The sequence below is a fragment of the Hippocampus guttulatus genome, chromosome 7 (genome assembly GCF_054856545.1).
Source record: "Hippocampus guttulatus isolate MCC_2025c chromosome 7, RoL_Hgut_1.0, whole genome shotgun sequence".
NCBI lineage: Eukaryota > Metazoa > Chordata > Actinopteri > Syngnathiformes > Syngnathidae > Hippocampus > Hippocampus guttulatus.
In genome coordinates, this window is record NC_141267.1 from 22167965 (window position 1) to 22188212 (window position 20248).

At 46.5% G+C, this 20248-nt stretch overlaps 2 protein-coding genes across 3 annotated transcripts; one reads left to right on the forward strand and one right to left on the reverse strand.

Moving 5' to 3' along the window:
- Positions 1-151: 151 nt before the first annotated feature.
- On the reverse strand, positions 152-8523 carry polr1b (RNA polymerase I subunit B). Of its 2 annotated transcripts, XM_086116542.1 has the most exons (15): positions 8329-8523; positions 7781-7948; positions 7495-7641; positions 6767-6899; positions 6299-6435; positions 5881-6104; positions 5631-5802; positions 4690-4861; positions 3979-4394; positions 3673-3843; positions 3434-3590; positions 3159-3355; positions 2721-2971; positions 1713-2220; positions 152-1009 (listed from the first exon to the last, which is right to left on the reverse strand). In XM_086116542.1, exons 1-15 carry the CDS (start codon positions 8503-8505, stop codon positions 635-637), a joined length of 3405 nt encoding a protein of 1134 aa, XP_085972668.1. In that variant the 5' UTR covers positions 8506-8523; the 3' UTR covers positions 152-634. The 2 variants fall into 2 exon arrangements, with proteins under 2 accessions (XP_085972668.1, XP_085972666.1); XM_086116540.1 differs by having other exon boundaries at positions 3673-4394.
- Positions 8524-12427: 3904 nt separating this feature from the next.
- Positions 12428-17244, forward strand: artn (artemin). The gene is made up of 4 exons (XM_086116187.1): positions 12428-12498; positions 14149-14210; positions 15165-15339; positions 16838-17244. The coding sequence occupies exons 1-4, from the start codon at positions 12468-12470 to the stop codon at positions 17242-17244; spliced, it is 675 nt and encodes a 224-aa protein (XP_085972313.1). The 5' UTR covers positions 12428-12467.
- The last annotated feature ends 3004 nt before the right edge of the window (positions 17245-20248 follow it).

Here is a 20248-nt window from a genome sequence, read left to right on the forward strand (position 1 = left end):
GTTTTTCACAGAGGATAAAGAATATATTCCCGTGAGTTGTTAAAATATATCCATGCATTTCTCTGTTGTGTATGCCAATGTATAATACTGTTGACTGTCAATGCAAATTGTTAGCATCTCATAAGTTAACATTAAAGAAATGTACAGTATGTCTTTTGTAAAAGATGTTTATGTGTAAATGTCAAAACACACTTCCAGATATTCAACGATTTTGTAAAAGTTGTTTCAGTTTAAAAAATTATATACATAGAGAGATATAGATAGCTGGAAAAAAAAAAGACAGTGGTCTGAATGCTGTCTTTTAGGCTATGATAACATTGCAGCTCAATTCTTATGTTCTACATTGTTGAACAAGTGCGGATATGTCGTCAATAAGCGTTTTTCATCAGGGGAGGGGAAAGTGAACCCCCCCCCCAAAAAAAACCCACACAAATAGGTGAATGTCCAGATCCTGAAGAGTGTGCAGAGGTCTCCATTGTTTTGAGCACATCAGTCAAAGTAAAACTGAGCAAAAGTGTTGTTTCAGAAGTGTATTTGCAATCTTCGGTCCCGAAGAAATAGCCTTCAAAAAAAAAAGTTGTTCTACACAAAGCAGCCCCCCCGCGTGGCCTGGCCACCCCCCCCCCGGCGTCGTTCACTTGACGTCCAGCTTGACTTTGATGTTCATGGCGGCCAGCTCGGCCACAAAGTAGCGAAAGACGTAGGGCACGGACACCGACTCCACCGAGTCGCTCTTGCCGCAGAGCGAGCAGACGGTGCGGCGGTGGCGCGTGGACGACCACGAGGGCGGCGGCCTCTCCAGCAGCGGCGACAGCAAACTGCCGCAGTCCACGCACACCTGCGCCACCGAGCGGTCGGAGCAGTTGAAGAGGCGGTCGTGCAGCAGGAAGGACGAGCCGTGCGCCAGCAGCGCGTCGCGCTCCATCTCGCCGAAGCGGATGCCGCCTTGGATGTTCCTGCCGCCCACCGGCTGGTTGGTCACCTTGTCGCGTGCCCCCGTCGTACGCACCTGCCAGTAAAACAGTGGTAAGTTTGCGGGAATGAGCTGGCCTTTCAAGTCTTCACTGGCCCGCCTCGAATGACCTCACCTCAACAGGAGAAACGGATAAAACGGTCCGAAATCAGTTGAAAAAGGACAATTGACCCATAATAATAATAATAAATAAATAAAATGTAAAACCGTATCATTGGAAACTAAGGCCGAGAGGCATGTATTCTTTATCCTCTGAGACGAACAAATAATGCAGCCTCCTGATGTCTCATGTATGGCGTTTTGTTAGCTTTTGTCAATATATGGTTGGTTGGACCATATTGGTGTTTAAATACTGAATACCAAGTTTAATTGCCTTTTGTTTGACAGCAAACTTCAGTTGGGAACGATAAACAGCTTGAAGCAAGCCTGGTTTGCCACTTAGGAGAACCGTGCGAGTCGTCGTTTCGTTTCCTCAAAGTGATACCATTGCCTCCCATTTCTTGACTGCAAGATAGCAAGAACGGGGGGCAAGGAATCATTTTCAAGAATGTCTTTTTCAAAGATACAGTGTGCTTCAAGAATGTGAGATGAGTTACGCGATTTAAAAAAAAAAAATTGTTTCTATTTCATGATTTCCCCAATCGATAAACGGCGGTCGGGGGGAATTGTATCCTGCCAAATGGCCGAATCGGCCTCTGAGAAAAAAACCAAAACATCTCGGTCACGGCCGTGTATTTACCTGGAACTTGTCGGACACCATGTGCCTGAGCCTCTGGTAGTAAACCACACCGATGAAGATGTCGGCCTCCAGCTCGAGGCCGCTGGTGCCGCTGTAGAGGCGCTCGGTTCCGTAATAGTTGTAGCCCGCGGCCCGGAGCGTCTCGCCAAAGTAGTCGAGCGCCGAGTTGTCCTCGGAGAAGACGAAGGGCGTGGCGTCATGGCTCAGCCCGTGCAGGGCGGCCGATTTGCCCGCCATGCTCTCGATCAGCATGCCGATGGTCATGCGCGACGGGAAGCCGTGCGGGTTGAACAGGATGTCGGGGCTGAGGCCGCTCTCGCTGAAGGGCATGTCCTCGGCGGGCCACAGGCGGCTCAGGATGCCCTTCTGGCCGTGGCGGCTGGCGAACTTGTCGCCGATGGTGGGGTTGCGAGGCACCCGCATGGTGATGCACACCCGCTTGAAGGAGCCCGTGCCGGTGTCGTTGCCGCAGACCTTGATGTTGTCCACCACGCAGGCTTCGTGGCTCCTGCGGGGAGAGCCGGTTAGGCCCGCTCACAACAACGCCCGGACCGTCAACGCGATTGCAGGTGAGTCAAGTCGAAAATGAAGCAGTCATGACTCTTTCGCTCGGCACGCGAGCGTATATTTAACAAAATGACGACAATGCAAGAAAGCCCTCATCAAGACCTTGAATTAGAGCTATGACTTGACATGGTTTGGAGAGAAAGGATTTTTTGGGTGTGGTTGTTACGGGCTTCAGTTTGGAGATGATCGAATAAAAAAGGTGTTTGTTTGCTAACGGTAAAAAAAAAAAAAAAAAAAAAAAAAAGATGTACATATGCTGTGATTATCTGCTGATGTTGAGTTTTTTTTAAAAAAAAAAGCAAAGATTGGTGACGTATCCAAATAACGCTTCTTTTTGGGACCCGGTTTTTATGTTGACATTTTGACCTTTCGGAAGAACTTGAGATCGCGGTGAACCAAAATCATTCGTGCGAGAGAGAGAGAGAGCAGGCCTGAACTCACTTGTAGAAGGTGACGAAGGCCTGGCCGGTGTTCAGGTTGATGTAGCTGTAGAAGGGGTCGCCGTAGCGTAGCATGGCGCCCACCGGGGGAAGCCCGTCGGCGTCCAGTTGCCGGTTGACCTTGGGGTCCCCCGGCTTGGCCCCGAACACCACGCCGTCCTGGCCCCGCACCTGCGTGGCCAGGTCCACCATTTCCGTCTTGTAGATGCAGCCGTGAGCGAAGCCGCGTTCCCATGACGACTTGTTCACGATCTGGCCAGCAGGGGGCGCACCAAAAAAAAACAAAATGGAAGGCTTTTAGTCGCGGGGAATTTGTGAATGACTCCCTGCTCCAACAATTACATTAATAATGCCTTAATCTGATTGGTTTTTTTTTGGGGGGGGGGGGTGCGAACGCAGCGGACGTGTAGCAAGTTGCAACGTGGCGGGCGCTGCTGACCATGGCGTCCTCCATGTCGTAGCCGCTGTAGGAGATGACGGCCACCACGGCGTTGGTGCCGCTGGGGTAGTTGTCCAGCTGGTAGCGGTCGTACATGGACGGGCGCACCAGCGGGCTCTGCGGCGTCTGCAGCCGGTACAGCTTGTTGTCCGAACGCTCCCGGAAGGCGTGAAGGGGGAAGCCCATCGTCTGCTTACCTGGAGACGGCGGCGCAGTAGCAGAGTCACAACCGGGAAAAGCTTCGTGCGTGAAGCCCGTCCGATCCCGGCACTCACCCATCTGGCACTGGTACATGTTCCTGGGACTCTGGTTGTGGTCCGAGTAGGGGATGAAACTGGCCACAACGCTGAGCATGCTATGCGGGAAGAGTTCCTGGTGGCTGCTGACGCCCGCCTCCACCTCCGCCTCCGTCACGGCCACGTTGATGTAAAGCTGTCGGAGAAACGGCAGCTTATTAAAAAAAAAAAAGAAGAATAGTGCTCTCGCGCGTGCTTGGGTTTTGCTCGCAGCTTACCTGCTCATAAGTTCCGATGAGCTCCTGCTTGCCGAGCGCCAGGTTGCGCACGGGGCGCACCATGCGGCACGGCGTGGTGAACAGGAACAGGCCCGGGTACAAGCTGGCTTTGCCCGTCTTGGGCACCAGAATAATCTCGGTCCAGGGAGGAACCTTCTTCTCCCGCAGAACCTGGAGGGAGAACGGGCTCACCGCGGTTGCAAAGGCGCAGGAAAATTCACGCTCCGAGTTTCCGCGAGGTTTCCAGAAGCCAAAGGAGCAACGGCGCTCAGGAAGATTGCAAAAAAGCTGTGCAATTTGCCATACCTTGAACCTGCGCAGCGAGTCCACCAAGCCGGGGGCCACGCGGGCCTCCACCCAGCCCACCACGGCGCCGTCCAGCAGGACCGGGTAGCAGTCGGCGTAAGGGCCGGCGGGGGCGGCGTCGGCCGGGGCCGCGCCCAGCGAGCAGAGGAGGGCGGGCAGCCCCACGGTGGGCGCGGACGCCGTCACCACCTGGCAGCTGGCCGTCATGTGGTTCATGAGGCCGCAGGGCTCGCCGTCGGGCGTGTGCACGGGGCACAGGAAGCCCCAGGACTCGGGCAGCAGCTTGCGCACCGACGTGGTGCGCATCCTGGTGAAGGCGGCGCCGCGGTGCACGCAGCGGAAGTGCGACAGGTAGCGGATGAAGTTGAGCTTGTCGGCCACCACGCACAGGCCCGTGTTCTGCAGCATGCCCAGACCTGAGGCGTGGACAGAGAGGCCCCGCTCACAACGGCACACCTCCCGCTTGACATCGCATGGCCTAGAAAGCCGGACTTGGAACTCAAACCCTCATTTCAACCCTAAAAATCGTGTGGTAAAACCTCGGATGAAACCGACATTTCAAACCCCGGCCGTTGCTCGCAATCGGAATCAATCAAAGCCCTCCTTGAAAGCTTCATTTGACCTTGAATTTGAACCCCTTCCCTTCGTTTGAGAGCCTGACCCTGCCTGCCCAAGTGCGCTTTGCGGGCTGCTGCGGAAGGCGGCGCTGACCCGTCCTGGAGCTGAGGTTGCCGGTGGCCAGCAGGTACTCGAAGGGTTTGGTGACTTCGCTTCCCATGTTGAACATCTTGATGATGTTTTCCGCCGTCCAGCCGCCCTTCAGGCGGTTCGATCGCCTGGCCATCGCCGACTTGATTGACAGCAGCCACGCCCACATCTTCTCCTGCCGCACCGCAACACGTCATTTTTACACCACAACGTTTGAGCTCGAGGGCCACTTGAGTTTTTTTTAAACGATGAGACCATTTTTCTATTAAGAAAAAAAAAAAACGTGTTTGCGTGTGTATATTTACATATAAATGCACAAGATAAGTATATGTAAAAATGTTTTTAAAGAAATACACCGTGATTAATTTTTGAAGTTACAATTGATTTAATCATCATTTATCTTTTTTTTTGTTAAAATAATCAATTTTTATAGAATGTTTTAAACATTTTAAAAATTCATTTGTTTTATTGACTCTTAGAATAAATTACCCAAGCGCTTTTTGAAAAGGTAAAAAAATATATAAAAAATATATGTGCATGTAAAATACTGTCGTAAATATCAATACGCTTTTTTTTCTTAATTCATAATTTAATGACAATTACTGAAGCTTTTTGTGTGCAATTATGTAAAATAGTTTGTGAATAATGAGTTCAATTTTTTAAAAAAATCTAAATATTGTATTCAACCAGTCATAATGAATGAAATAATTACCGTACTGAAAAAGGGCAAATACAAAACAAAGGTACCGAAATATCACATTCATTGTCATTCGTGATGATTTTTTAAAAATATATATGTGGGTGAAATCATTTACGAGTGATGAAATATTCTTTGTATTATGTACAAACGTTTGTACAATGTATGTACAATGAAAAAGGCAATTCTTTCATACGGCTTCTCCTTTGGAAGCGCTGGTAATTATTGACGGGCAAACGGCGCTGACCTTGAGGAACATGAGGTAGAGCTGCCCCGGCGTGAGGACCTCCTGGCAGGCGATGCCGTCCGGGTTCTCCTCCAGGCTCTCCCGCTTGGCGAAGCTGAACAGCTTGCGGCACATCAGGCACAGCAGCCGGAACTTCTCCAGGCCCGTCTGCAGGTGGATGCAGATGCACTCGCTGCGGGGAGACCAAAAGCGTTAAGGGAGGGAGGGAGAGGGTGGCAGGGGGGGGGGGCGGCGGCTCGTCGGGGCGTACTCCAGCAGGAAGTCGGCACATTGCTGTTCGCTGTACCACTCGGGCAGGTTGAGTTTGACGCGGAAGCGCCGTCCCAGGTAGTCCAGGACTTTGGAGCGTGACGTGCAGCCCTGTTCCGACACCAAGCGCAGCATCTCGCAGGCGCAGCTGCGGTACAGCGAGTTCTCCTCCGCACCTTTGATCAGCTCCGAGAAAATCTCCGCATCGCTCAGGTCCACCAGAGCCTGCAACGGAGACGTTAGCGGCAAGAAGTGACAACGGCCTGGAAAACCTGAATGTGAAGCCTTCGCGCATGCAGACGCCCCAACCCGGACTCCAAAACCCAAATTGAAAATTCCTATCGTAAAACCTCCATCTGAAACTCAACCCCTGCTCCGGAGACGAAAGCGCGTCGAAACATTTTTTGGGGGTAGCGTACCTTCAGTACGAAGCCGAGCGGCAGAAAGTAAAGTTCCTTCTGGTATATGAAGTTGAGCATGACGGTTCCGTTGTCCAGGTAGTGAAGGTTCATGTTGACCGCCGTGTGCTCCCCCTTCATGCAGCGCATGGACAAACCTGCCAGGAGACAGCGTGAAAACATGCAGGGACAACCCACCAAACAAAAGCCCCTTTTAACGCTGCCAGCAAAAGTGGCACTGCCGTTTGTGCCAATGGTACCAATGCAGAGACGGGGACAGTCCATCCAGCAAAAGGTACAATCAGAGCCTTAATCGAGACAGGACAGTGTGAAAGGGTGAAAAAAAAAATCTAGACGCAGGTTTCACTGCATTACACAGTGCAGATAATGCGTTCAGATAATGTCACACATCCCACCAAATGCCGGTGATTGAATGAAGGTGACTTTGACGGGCGGCGTGAAAGGGGCTGAAGAGAGTAGGGTGTTTACCGTACTGCGTGTAGCCCTGGCCTCTGCTCTTCCACTTGGGTCGTGACATGGCGATGGGGTAGTTCCTCCGGGGCATGATCAGCATGCGGATCACCTTCTCGATGCCGTTCACGATGAAGTAGCCGCCCATTTCCTTAACACCGCGCAGACGTCATGGAATTATTCAAAACCCTACTTTCAAACCCCGACCAAGACGTGAACAACTCATTTGAAACGCCCAACTTTGTTCAAAACCCTAAGATTGGCTTGAACCGCTAACCTTTGAGTAAAACCCCAAATTTGAAACCCCAACCCTAACCCTGGTTTGAAACCCTAAATTTGAAGCCCTAATCATTGCTTTGGACCATAACTTGAAACCCAACACATATTTGAATCACTAACCCAGACTTGAAACGTAACATAATTTCAAACCCTAACTCTTATTTGAAACTCTCAGTCGTACCCTAGCCCAGGCTTGAAGCCCTACTTTGAACGACTATCCTTTGTTTTAAACCCTAACCGTGACTTGAAACCCTAATTCAAAACCCCAACCCTTGTTTGAAACCCTACTTTGAAACTCTAGCATTTTTTTGAAACGCTAAATGACACCTCAAACCTTAATTTGAAACCCTTGCCCCTACTTGTAAGATTACCTTGAAACCCTAACCAAGGTGTAAAACCCTTTTTTGAAAGCATAAACCCAGTTTGAAACCCCAAGTGGAAAGCTCAACGGGCGCTGGAAAACCCACCTCAGCCTCTTCGTGGTGTTCCACGAGCTGCTGCGGCGTCATCCCGTGCAGGTTACACAGCTTGGACTTGACCATGATGGGAATTTGCCCGAGCACCTGCTTGATGATCCCTTTTGGAACGCCGTCCACCGACCAGCTCACGTCCGCCTGGAGGCATGTGAAGTCGCAGGTAAAAAAATGAGGAGCCCAAGGATTGACCCGCCGGTACGATATTCAAAATGTTTTTAAATTGGTCGACTTTTTTGCCACGCCAATGTCGCTGTGCGGCGGCGCCCACGTCACTCACCACTATCTTGCCCTTGTATGAGCATCGCCTGCTGCGACACTCTGCCGGGAAGACCCTCATCTCCCGGCACACGCTGGCCTTGGACACAGCTGGCGGGTGCACGACGGCCTCCACGAACGCCAGGCCGATGCGCTCGCCGTTCAGCATGAACTCCAGCGGCGGGATGGCCTGATGACACACCCACAGTCGCTTCGTTAGGTACGACGCAGCTTCAATCCCATTGACGCCGGCACACGTCATTCGTGTTCAGTGGAGGAAATGTACATTCAAACTCGAATCCTGGCTTGAAACGGTCTTAAAAGTTTTCCTTGAATCACGGACCCAGTCTTTTGAGAACCCCAAGGCAGATTTGAAATCGTAATCATAATTAAGCCCGAACACACACACCCTACCCGTTTTATGAAAACCTTTTTTTTTGGGCGAAATTGACCTGTACAATTTACTTTAATTTTACATTTACGGGTTAAGTATAAGTTGGGTAAATAAGGGCTTCATTAAAAAATATTGTGTTTAGAAGAGTAAAGTTAGTTAGTTCAGTGTGTGAAGACCTGCACAACGCGGCTGAGCCCTTCGCCGATGGCATGGTCGAAGGAGTCAATGTGCGTTTTGACCAAGTCCTGCACAGCACCACATTGGCTCTGTTTGAGCACACCAAAGCTTCCATCCGTGAGGTTCTTCAAACTCGGACCTTCGGCCACATCGTCCCATGCATCCGAGTCGTCCATGCTTGTTTACCACGCGTGCGAGCTCGTCCCGGAAGTGTCGATTACGGAAGCCCAAAACTACAAAAATGATTTTGAAATCGCGTTTGTGTCAATATTACTTGCAGTACAGAATATCTGATAAGAGTAATTATGATAATAGAATGTGGCTTCGACACCCTATTAATGTGACAATTGTAACTTTCATGTGCCGGTTGCAAATCACATTGTTATTTGTCCCAAAGTGACTGCCCTACATGCTTCTCTTCCGTTTACGGAAGGCGAAACTGTCCATCGCTTTTGGACTTGTGCTCCACACACTGTCTGTTTTAATTGTGTTTTCAAATTAATAATGTGGTAATAAAGTAACCATGATTGTGGTAGTTACTTTTTCCGAATAACAATAATGCCTTAGTTATCATACATCGTGATCTACTGCTTTGTTTGTCCGGAAGCCGTGAGCTTTTTGGTGGGCACACAAACAAGTTTTACTAAGTAACATACACCCTATAAAGTAAATGAAACAAACCTGGCAAAAAAAACAACAACAACAAAAACGTAACTTTGGGAAAAATAAAAGTCTGACACCACTGACAACTTGCTCCAGAGTGATTCTTTATTCGTCGCCATGTTTTGAACACAAGATGGCGGTAATGTACAAAATAAAAACGAAGGAGACGAGTTACTCATTTTTATTTTTATACAGCATAGGTGTCAAACTCAGGTCCTGGAGGGCCGCTGCCCTGCATGTTTTCCAACTCTCCCTGTTGCAACACAAATGATTCAAATGATCAAATCATCAGCAAGCTCTGCACAAGCCTGACATTGAACCTGTTCATTTGAATCACGTGTGTTGCAACAGGGAGACTTGGAAAACATAATAATAATACATTTTATTTGTGGGCGCCTTTCTAGAAACTCAAGGACACCTTACAACAAGCAGTTAAAATCACAAACACAATGTTAAAGAAACATGCAGGCCAGCGGCCCTCCAGGACCCGAGTTTGACACCTATGTTATACAGTATTATAATTTTAAATAGTACACTTTTTTGCTTTCATTAAAAACTTAAAACTGAGGAGAAACACTTTGTTACGTAGCAAGGTGGTGGTGGACCAAGTGCTAACAACCAAAACTAATCCAAAGTAGCAAAACAAAACCATGACTATGGCAAAAAACTAACAGGAACAGAACCATGACAGAAACAAACATGACAGTTGCAAGCAAACAAACAAAACGCAACGAACAAACATGACAGTAGCAAAGAGCAACACTGCAACAATGACCCGACACTGAGTGTTCGGGCAGGAGTCCTTTTATACACTAATTACCTAATGACCAACAGGTGTGCAGCTGCCGGGGGAGCCCTACAGTGCCACCTGTTGGTCCCAAACCGAATCATGACACTTGATTAATCAATTTTCAAATTAGTTGGTAGCTAATTTGATCATCCATTAGTTGCTGATTCCTTCATTCATTTTTTTGCAGCTCTAATCTAAAACGTTTTTCGATGGCGTCAAGACGTCAAGTGACGTTATTGCTGCGCTCCACGTTGTCGCCCGTAGCGACTTTGGCGAGCGTGTTGCTTCAAGTAAGCCAGTCGTCAACATTCCACAGAGATCTAGCTACGATGATTAATCATAATTAATGCGGCGGGAACACGCACACGTAACTTTCTATTTTTTCTGTCATGTTTTTTCAAATATGTAGAACCGCACACTCCCCGGAAACTCCTGCTCAGTGTGTGCCCGTCGCTCACGTTCCAGAGATGTGGATCACCGAGTGACGCCATCACGCTGGTTGGGGCCTCACGATCTCTCTCCACTTTGCCATTGAGAAAATAAGAATACAGTAATTGCATTTTTGTGTAGTTGTGAGTTTTATGAGAAATGTTACAAAACCAAAATCACAATTTCTATAAAATTTTATTCTTGTGCTTGTACAATTTTTTTCATCAAGACATTTTCATCAAAATAGTATGCTGTATAGTCATAATTTACTTCTCGTTCGAAAAATCGAACATGAATAAAATGCAATTTTATTCATGTGAAGGCACAAATATTTTGTACTCGTAATATTATTACTTTAAGGTCACCAAAATGTTCTAAATTTGTTTAGCAGTCTGCAGGTTGTCAAGTACAACCCCCATCGGCTTTCTCCTTGTTTGGTCAACTGAATGTCATTTCATTAATGCCAGTCATCCATAGATGGAGTCACAGGTGACCCACGTCAGGAATGTGGCATCGCAGAGAACAACAGACACAAAGAAAGTTCCGCAAAAAGTCCAAAGCGGCAGAACAGGTGTCCTCTATTAAAAGAAGGCCGTTGACCCGGTCGGTGTCGTGAAGACGGCGCGCACAAACACAAAGGAGGCTTCAGCTTCAGCTTTGGTGGTCTCCGCACCGAAGGAGTTCCCTTCCCTGGCCTCGGCTCTTCTTTCATCTTGCCTCCGCCACCGGGGTGTTGATTCATTCGGTCATCTCGGTTACACCGGATGGCCGACTACCGATACTAGATACCATATTGGGCAGATACCGGTTTTATTTGAAGGTATACTTTACTTTGGAGTCAGTCAAGCTTCCATTCAGCGGCCCCAGTTGCTCCAGAATCCTGCTGCTCACCTCTTGAATGGCACTCATAAGAGGAAGCGCATCACTCCTACTCTGGCATTCCTTCACTGGCTCCCAATGTATTTTAGAGTTCTTAATATTCTATTATTTCATTTCAATTCTTTCAATGGTATCCCCCCCTCCCCACCTTACCTCTCTAGTATGATTTTTATTTTTTATTTTTTTGCTTGAGCGGCCATGAAAGTGGAGCCTCTCCAGACTGTGCATTAGTTGTTCCACCTGTAGGATTGCGCATCCCGGGGTGGTCCTCGGTGGGCCGGCCGGAATGAAAATGAGGCGACCCGCTGGGGGTCGTGGCCTCCACACGTGTGGTGACACACGGACAACTACTGAGTGTCGTCGCCCTCATGTTTGGAGAAGAAGCTCCATATCAGACGACTGCGTATCTCGAATACTGTGTACCCAGAGTAGTAATAGAGTACTGTATATCTAGAGTACTCATTCCAGTGAAGCCTTGGATACCTGGGGGCAGTATAAAACACACATATGGCTATACTGTACATACAGCTGATAGGTCCTTAGTACGTCAATAAGGTTGGTCGTTCTTTGCAGAGGATAAAAAATATATGACCATGAATACTTTTATGTCGCCCATTACCAAATGTCCTGTGGACCAGTACCCAGTGGTTGGTGATGCCTGACCTGGAGGACTACACAACTAATTAGGTGTCCTCCGAAGGCACTTTTTTCCGGGCCGGGGGAAAAAGATTCTTTCCGTGCCCCGTCGGTCGTCACGCTCCGGCTGACTCGGCCCATACAAGGAAGCTGCCGAAGCTTTGAGGCTTTGAGGCTCTGAGCAGCAATCAGGAGACATGAAAAGATTCCGCACCACTTTGGAGTCCATCTTGATAAAAGATGAGCATGTGATTTTTTTTTTTCCTGACACGCAATTATATTGATGGAGAACATGCCAAGCGCCTGATAAATGCGTGTACACAACACACATGTCAGACTTGACAAAAAAAAAAAGATCCATTTTGTTACAGTGGTGACCAAAACAAACCCACCTAATGTCAGAATAGTTGGAATGTTAAGACATTAAAGTCGAGTTAAAAAAAAAAAAGAAGTAGTGTGATAAGAAAAAAAAAGGCGTCCTCTGAATTGTAAAACTGGTAACGTTGCAAGATTAAAATAATCCAAATTCACTTTACGAAGCATGCGTGCCAACTGGAAACGTTTGTTTTCTTCACAACCGCACACGCGCGCACACGATGACTTGCATGGCCGAGCACGAGTGTCTCTGCGCGCCCACGCGACTGCGAGGTGTGCGCGCACGCAGCGGCTGCACGTCGCGCGCAGCGAAGCCTCGCCGGAGCGCGCACGCACGCACGGGCGCGTGGATTCGGAGCTGCGTCCATGATCTGCGGGAGCGCGAAGGTGCGGACAGGTAAGACGCCGATCACGCCGACGCGATCAAAGACGTCAGTGACGTCATCTCAAATCTGGAACACGCGTCGGTAAAGCCGGAGAACATTCGAGAAGCATTCGAAAGTTGTCGAGACGGGGTCCTTCTGGGACCCTAAATATGCCCGTGTGTGGTTTTTTAAAATTCTTTTTGGAGTGTCAAAGTAGAAGCGATTTTTACTGATTTCTGCCAGGCGGCTGCCATTTGATTGAGGAGGAAAGACGTCCAAACTTTTTCTGCACGTGTATAGCTTCTAAAGTGGCCTCTCGTGGTTGAAGCGGTGGTTCACATCATAATGGTCCAAAATGTATTGGTTATAAGTGGACATTATTTTTGTGGATTCTCAAATGATCTCAAGGATTACGTGTGTCAGATGTCACGACTTGATATAAATATTATGACTAGAAACAACATTCCATGCTGCACTGCATGTTTCTCGAGCCTAGAATTCAGACAATTTCAGTTTTCACTCCCCGAAAATAAAATAAAATAAAAAAGGAAAAATAACCTATTTTAAATCATCACACCATTAAAATGCATTGTACGCAAATACCGAAATAGAAATTGTATTTCATGTTTAAAGACAATGTCACGTGCTTGAAAAGTTAACTAGGGGAGACTGGGGCTTGATGTGACATTTTTTTTACGCTCTTACCTATTTCTTGGAATCAACGAGGAAAGAAAGAAGAAGATTCGTGTCAGATGAAAGACTGAAGTCCCACGTATCCATTTTGCATTCGTGTCATTTTCATATTTTGTGTAGGTGCCGAGTTAGAAGCAATCAAATACTGTCAACACCCAATAGATGCATTTATAAACGCTCAAACCAAACCTGACAACCAATGTCCTCCATATAATCGGACTCATCATCCGAATCTGGAAAATATACAACATATAAAATACATCAAGTCACTTTTTTTTAAACTTTCCCTTATCCAAAATGGTTAATCGGCTCTCATCTTAGCCCATAATGTGCTACTTTCAGGACACCCCCCCCCCGCCCCCTCTGACCATATGCAGGAAGAAAACTCGTATTCCAACGTGTATTTGCGCCCTCTGGTGGAGAAGCAACGTCACAACGTACCCATGTGACTACAAGCCCCGATCTTGGACAACTGAACTGAACTTCAAAACCCAAAAGGGGATGTTTTTGAAAAGTATAAAATGTGCTTTTCACGAAAAGTTCTCTACTAGACCAAAAAAAAAGTTTCAACAAGAAATATAAGGGAAAAAATAACAATGATTCAATTTACATCTATTGCACATAAAAATGAACTAAAGACATGAAGTTGTATTTTTGTGACATGATCGTCATTTTGTGATTAGATTAAAGCAGAATTTTTATGAGAGAAAAAAATGGTAACGTCATGTAATGAAAGAAAAGTTACATTTTGCAAAAAATAAAGCGGTAACATCACAAGAATATATTTTTTTGACAAGAAAATAAACTCATATTGAGGAAAAACTGTCTTTACGTTATAAGAATAAAAACAGAGTAAATAAATGAATAAAATTGCCTCGCCAAAAAGTGCAAATGCAAACACTCACCATTTGTGGCGTGTCATAATTCCGAATAATCCCACTGGCATTCCTGCTGCCCTCGTTATGATCGTTATAATTTTTGTCTTTCAGATGGAAAACGTCGGTGGAGACACAAGGCCTCACACAGCCGGCATCAGCCCAGAAACTGGAAGGTCAGGAATATGCGCTGGTGAAGCAGGCACAGCGCAGGCTTGCTTGCCAAAGTACGATTGAACATGCAAAGAAAAACACTCGCACAGAATCAAATCGTATTTTAAGAGCACAAGTTGGAATTTTATGACCTAGCAAAGTGTCGATAATAAAGTCAGAACGTCGCGAGACTAGTTAGAGTATTGTGAATATAAATCTACATGATTAAAAAAGCAGCATAAAGTTAAGTGAATAGTCATATCCGACGATTAAAAAAAAATTGCAGTGTTGAGAATAGTGATAGTTTACGAAAAAAATTTGGAATGTCACAAACGTAGTTGTAATGTTCGGCATATAAACTCACAATTTACAGGAAAAATGCTCAGGTGGCATGTCATGCGAATAACCTCATATTTTACGGCGAGAAGCCGCAAAGTGTCGAGAATCGCAATATTTGACGAAAAAAGTTGAAATGTCCCGAGAGTAGTTGTCATGCCGCAAGATGTCGCAAAATGATGGCCATCAACGTGAATTGAAAACAGTTCTGTCGATGATTTCACGTGCAGTCGTAAAGCATGAAGCGTCGTTTCCGCGGCGATACGACCGCACGGGCGCTGGCTTCAGTAGCGGTTGTAAAATATTCAGCACCGGCGACCGCGTGTCCGGTGACAATCGAGCGGCCGCACTTTCCAGCCTGTCTAGTGTGTCACCGTAAAAGTCACGCTCAACACAACACACAGCTGTCTTCTGACTGCGAGGAAACGAATGTTAATGTGGAGTTTGCTGGCGCCATCTAGCGGTAGGGGCTCTGGAGCGCACTCACGTGTATCTCACGCCCCCCCCCCCCACCCCCAAATAATCATAATAATAAATAAAATAAATCAATCAGCCAAGTGACAGCTTGCTTCTCCACAATCTCGTACGGTCTCGTTTCGCCGCTGCTACGGCTTCACGGGCGTCCATTTTGTTTGCGTCAGGTGATGCTGTGGCTGATGGCAGCGTTGCTCGCCTTGGCGGAGGACGTGTTGTCTGAGGAGGACGGTCCAGAAAACCAGCTGAAAACACACCGGCATGTCCTCGGGCGGCCCCCCTGGAGGCCTTCCGCACCGGAGACCCGAGACCACGTCGCCTCGCTGTGGCCGGAAGCCCTCGGTACCATTTTTTTGAGAGACTTTGCGAGCGATAGGCGTGTTCACCCAATTTGGTGGCGACGGTTGAAACCGGTATTGGGGAATTGTTTTCTAACTTTTTAGGGGGCGCTACTGAGCATAGCAGACGCGGCTGCGCCTTTCCACTGGCTTTTTCTTTCGGCCATTTATCCAACTCCGGTGCTAAGCTAACCATTACGATGCGATGGTGCTAGGGAGCATCTTAATATAGTCCAGTTACAGTATATGCACCTTCTCAAGGCCGAGCTCGGGTCACCGGAGCCCGTGTAAAAATAAGCCAGCCTGCCCGACCGCGCAGCATCCTTCGAAAAAAGCCCGTCAACACAAACACTCCATCATCTGAGTAGTTAAGACAAGTATGGTGGACCCCTCCCTGCTACTCAAAGTGGACAAGTCTGCGAAAATCTGCGTCTAATATGTATTCCTCTGCCCTCTAATATTACTGCGGCATGCTGAGGAGCCGTGACCACCTTGATGTGGAGCCCTAAGTCCGTGTTCTGCTGCCCCCGGGTGGCCACGCAGGCAGCGCCGCATTAGACAAAAATCAATCAACGCGATCGGCGTGCACTCAAATGATTTTTGTTGGCGGTTATACAGTCGCAGCTCACTGAGCGTGACGGGGAAACATGAAAATATTTCTGTGCAATTATGACATTACGCGCGTGTGCCCGGGTGCGTGTCTGAACGTGGTTGCGCGATCCAGCGACTCGTTCCCCTGGGGAACATTTCGACAAATGTGTGCCTGCTGTTGATTACAGTACAAGTGTTCCTGACGTAAACACGGGGGGGGGGCATGAACTGACAAGCAATGTCTTGTGGTTCTTAGAGAAAATGAGGCCTAGACAACCGCAAATTTATATACATCGACATTATATATGTGTGTAAAAAAAAAAATATATATATATATATATATATATATATATATATATATATACAGTATATATCAATGATCTTCGAGTACAGTAGACTGCTGCATACTTGTGGTTTGGCACCCATGGATTCACTGATTCGCAGAATTTGACTTTCAATATTTTTATTAATATTTGATATATTTTTGGTTGATTATTGGTGTACAAAATTCTTGTGGTGTGTTTGAAAAAATAAATCTATCGTTTGTATTTTTTGCATTTCATGTATAAGATTTTGGATTTCTTTTTACAATATTTTCCAATCATTTTTCATTGAATAATTTATTTTAAAAATGGGTCATGATTTTATTAACATTTGGATATTTTATTTCTTTTTCCTGTTTAATATTTTGCATGATTAAAAAAAGAGTCAAATTTTCCAACAGCTAGTTTTAAATGGTTTATTTTTACATTTACTGTATGATACATTTGTATTATGTTCTAGTAATTTTCCACATTTGTCTATTATTTTTGTCAAATATGTTTTCATTTAAAAGTTTGCATTATCTTTTAAAAATATGAATGACATTTTTTCCCATGTCTACTTTAAAACATTTCCCCCAAATATTTTAGAAGCTTGGACGCTGCTCCAGGACGTGGATGCCGCTCAGAGCCGGTGGCGCCGCTCCCCTCGTGACGGCAAAGCGCCGACATCCCGCAGGAAGCCAAAGCGGCCCAAGGGCAGCGCGTCGTGCCGCGTGGAGAAGCGTCAGACGCGCGTCCGCGAACTGGGCCTGGGCTACGACTCGGACGAGATCGTCCTGTTCAAGTACTGCGTGGGCTCGTGCCGCCCCGCGCGTCGGAACTACGACCTGGCGCTGGGGGCCCTGGCGGCCCGGGGCGCCGTCTCGGCCCGCAAGGTCAGCGGCCGGCCGTGCTGCAGGCCCACCCGCTACGAGACCGTGTCCTTCATGGACGCTCGCGCCATGTGGCGGACCATCCGGTGGCTCTCGGCCGCCGACTGCGGCTGCTTGGGCTGAGCGATCGCCTCGACGATGTGTCGATGTCACCGTGAGGACCCGAATCCAAGTCGGAACCTTCGGGTGTGCGCCGCCGGCGCCGAGATTTGCCCCAAGAGAGCCTTAACTTGAGATTTGGGAGTTTTTTGGAAGGATCTACATTGAAGCGTGGCTCAAAGGAAGACCCCGCTAAAGTCGTACTTTGAAGAAGTACTGGGAATTGTGCAGAGTGGAGCTCGTACCATGTCAAAGTTTCTGGCCACAGATGATTGCCAACTGGTAATCACAGACACTTCTATCTACCACAACACATAATCTGCGAATACTCGACATTCTTTGTTGGGGTGTAAAATGCCCGTACTTGTTGGACTTGCCGTCACAATTTCCCCTCAGACCGTCAAGTTTACTCACGACCTGGGCTGCTCTTCGATCTGAAGTGGGGCATCGCTGCCATCTACTGGTGCTTGTGCGTCAGCAAAGTTGTTTCCAAGCTTGACATTCACAGTGGAGCAGAATCAGACGCTCCTGTTGAAAAACGGACATGTCATGGACAGTATGTAACATATGTATATAACGCATATTCGTATATAATGTATCGGAGTGTATCCGTCAATGGCAGCAAATGACTCAATGGTAGAAAACGCTTTTTGAGCAGCGTAACAAATATCAGGCGGGCAGCTTTTCCATCTGTTACCTCCGCTTCGGCTTTTTACACTGCTGGCGTGTACCCAGCCGGCTTTGTTCTGTAAAGCTGTTCTGTATGAATGGCATCGAAACGGCGCAACAGTTGTCTGGCTCAGAACCAGTTGTTGCAAGATCCCCGTTCACCGGCCTCTGGTAGCCACAAACGGAAAAACGCGACGGCTCAGACGTGATGATTTTGTGACACGTCAGTATGACAGATGCCTGATTTTTTTTTTCTTTTCGTTTTTATGATGTTCCATATGAACGAGATCTAAACTGAGTGGCAGTTTCGTAGCTTCGAAGTTGGCATCAGAACAAGACATTTAAAAGCAAAGTAAAAAAAAAAATCACGAAAAATCACGAAAAGGGACATACAGCGTGAGAGGAAAAATACTTTAGAAGACCTTCATCATAGGTGGGGGAAAAAGTCTAGTTTTTAGCCTGGATTTAAAAGTTCTGTTTGCATTTATTCCATTTGTGTGCAACACAAGAGCTTGTCCCAAGTCTGCTTACCTCAGAATCCAAGTGGCTTTATATTCAATTTGCATTTCTTTCATGTATTCAGGAGCTAAAACCAAAACGACGATGTTGAAGGTGGTTAGCACGTTCAGGACCAAAAACACTTTGCAAACTTGTCTCCTGCTTGTTTTTCCGACGGCGGTAAAATGTTGCCACCAAGGTCAAGGCAAGCATAGCATGCCACTGACATGTCACACACACACACGCACACACACACACGCACACACACACACACACTACTGTAGCCCTGTTTACACGACGACATGGTGTTGTGGGATGCCACGGACAAACATAGGCGTGAGCCAAGCGTTCTTTAAAGTGACGGCTTTTCAACACGCCGTTTAATTTTAGACGCGCTGAGACGCGACACCATTCAAAAGCATCGTCTTGGCATAACAAAGCACGCCACCGCCGTTCGCTCGATGGCTCATCCGGAAATCGCACTAAAAGATTTCGGATGGACGAAAATAGGCCACAACAGGTGGAGGCCAAAATAACAGTGCAGTTCGTACCTCGGTGTGAAGGTTGACATTTGAGCAACACTTAATCGCCAATCACAGCTTCAAGGATGCTTTTTCGGGAACGTGCACGTAACAATCAATAGTTTGTCTTCTTTTTCGGAGCCGGAAAAGTGCAGCAGGAAGTGTGTGAACGGTCTGAATGCTTGCGTTCTAAAACCATCCGTGCCTTCGTTGTATGCAAATGATCTTTTCTTTTATGTAAAAGTACGCAACAATGGTGTGACTTCTTTTTAAGAAACACAAAAAATGTGATGAAAAAAAAAGCAATGTTCGAACATGATGTAACAGAGAATCAATTTTAATTTTTTGAAAAGTTAAATATGAATATATATATTTTCTAACTACAGATTAAAAAAAAGTCACTGACAGAACCTCGTTTTCTCAAGTCAAGTTACAACTTTTCATGTAGTGTATCATTAAGAGAAAAAGCCTCAGGAAAATTGTTTGATCGTGTTTCACGTTGTTTGAAGTCATTCTCACTCAACACGAGTGTAATCCCATTTAACATCTGATATACCTATCACTTTTTTGGGCTCGCTTAAATCCCTCGAAATGGAGCAAGCATATTCTTGAAGGCCCCATGACTGAGTTTTTGGTCAGGAGTCTGTCAAATGTAGAGTTTGACTACTGCATGAAAATGAAATGTAATGGACAAAATCGTCTCTATGCTAAGCTAGCCTTAACACTTTAATCATGTCTTAAAAATGAAAACGGTCGAGAAAGCTGCTGTTCTATGCTATGCTATGCATCACCTCGACTTTTACTGTACATAAAACATATTTATTCTATAAATTATTTTATTTATTCGTCAGTTGCACTCAACATGACGACGGGATATTTATAAGACATGTATACAGTATTTAGCACCCCCCCAACACACACACACACGCGCGCGCACACACACACACGCACACACATTTTTAAAAATACATTGGTCGTTCTGAAATGAGTCACAAAGTTTGTTTTTCTTCTGAAGCTTGTTGGAGTGTGAGAAGTCGCCTTCACCAATCTCGATCGTGTGTCGACGTGTTGTAGTTTATTGACTGTCAGTGAGACGTCAGCGCAATAACACACTAAGGGAATAATAAAAGCAACCCATAAATCGATGTAATTGTTGTTTTTGTCTATTCATTCGTCTGAGTAACGATTTTATTGCACAGGAAATTGTTTTTGAGATGGGACAAGGCTTACTATCATAAAATGTAATGCAATGTAATCACTATTTTTGTAACTTTTGTACACAGTAAAGTATTTTAAAAGTGTTCTGGTGAGGATGTTTTTATTTCTTGTTGGGGTCAGCT

What these genes read in the sequence shown, in the direction of transcription:
- polr1b (XM_086116540.1), bottom strand. Translation starts at nt 8,505, where the DNA reads ATGGACGACTCGGATGCATGGGACGATGTGGCCGAAGGTCCGAGTTTG. An exon ending in TCTACCTCATGTTCCTCAAG is followed by an intron (nt 4,862 to 5,630) that starts GTCAGCGCCGTT and finishes GCGGTGCGGCAG; the next exon opens with GAGAAGATGTGGGCGTGGCT. An exon ending in GCCTTCGTCACCTTCTACAA is followed by an intron (nt 2,221 to 2,720) that starts GTGAGTTCAGGC and finishes CTCTCCCCGCAG; the next exon opens with GAGCCACGAAGCCTGCGTGG.
- artn (XM_086116187.1), top strand. Translation starts at nt 12,468, where the DNA reads ATGATCTGCGGGAGCGCGAAGGTGCGGACAG. An exon ending in ATCAGCCCAGAAACTGGAAG is followed by an intron (nt 14,211 to 15,164) that starts GTCAGGAATATG and finishes TGTTTGCGTCAG; the next exon opens with GTGATGCTGTGGCTGATGGC. An exon ending in GCTGTGGCCGGAAGCCCTCG is followed by an intron (nt 15,340 to 16,837) that starts GTACCATTTTTT and finishes CAAATATTTTAG; the next exon opens with AAGCTTGGACGCTGCTCCAG.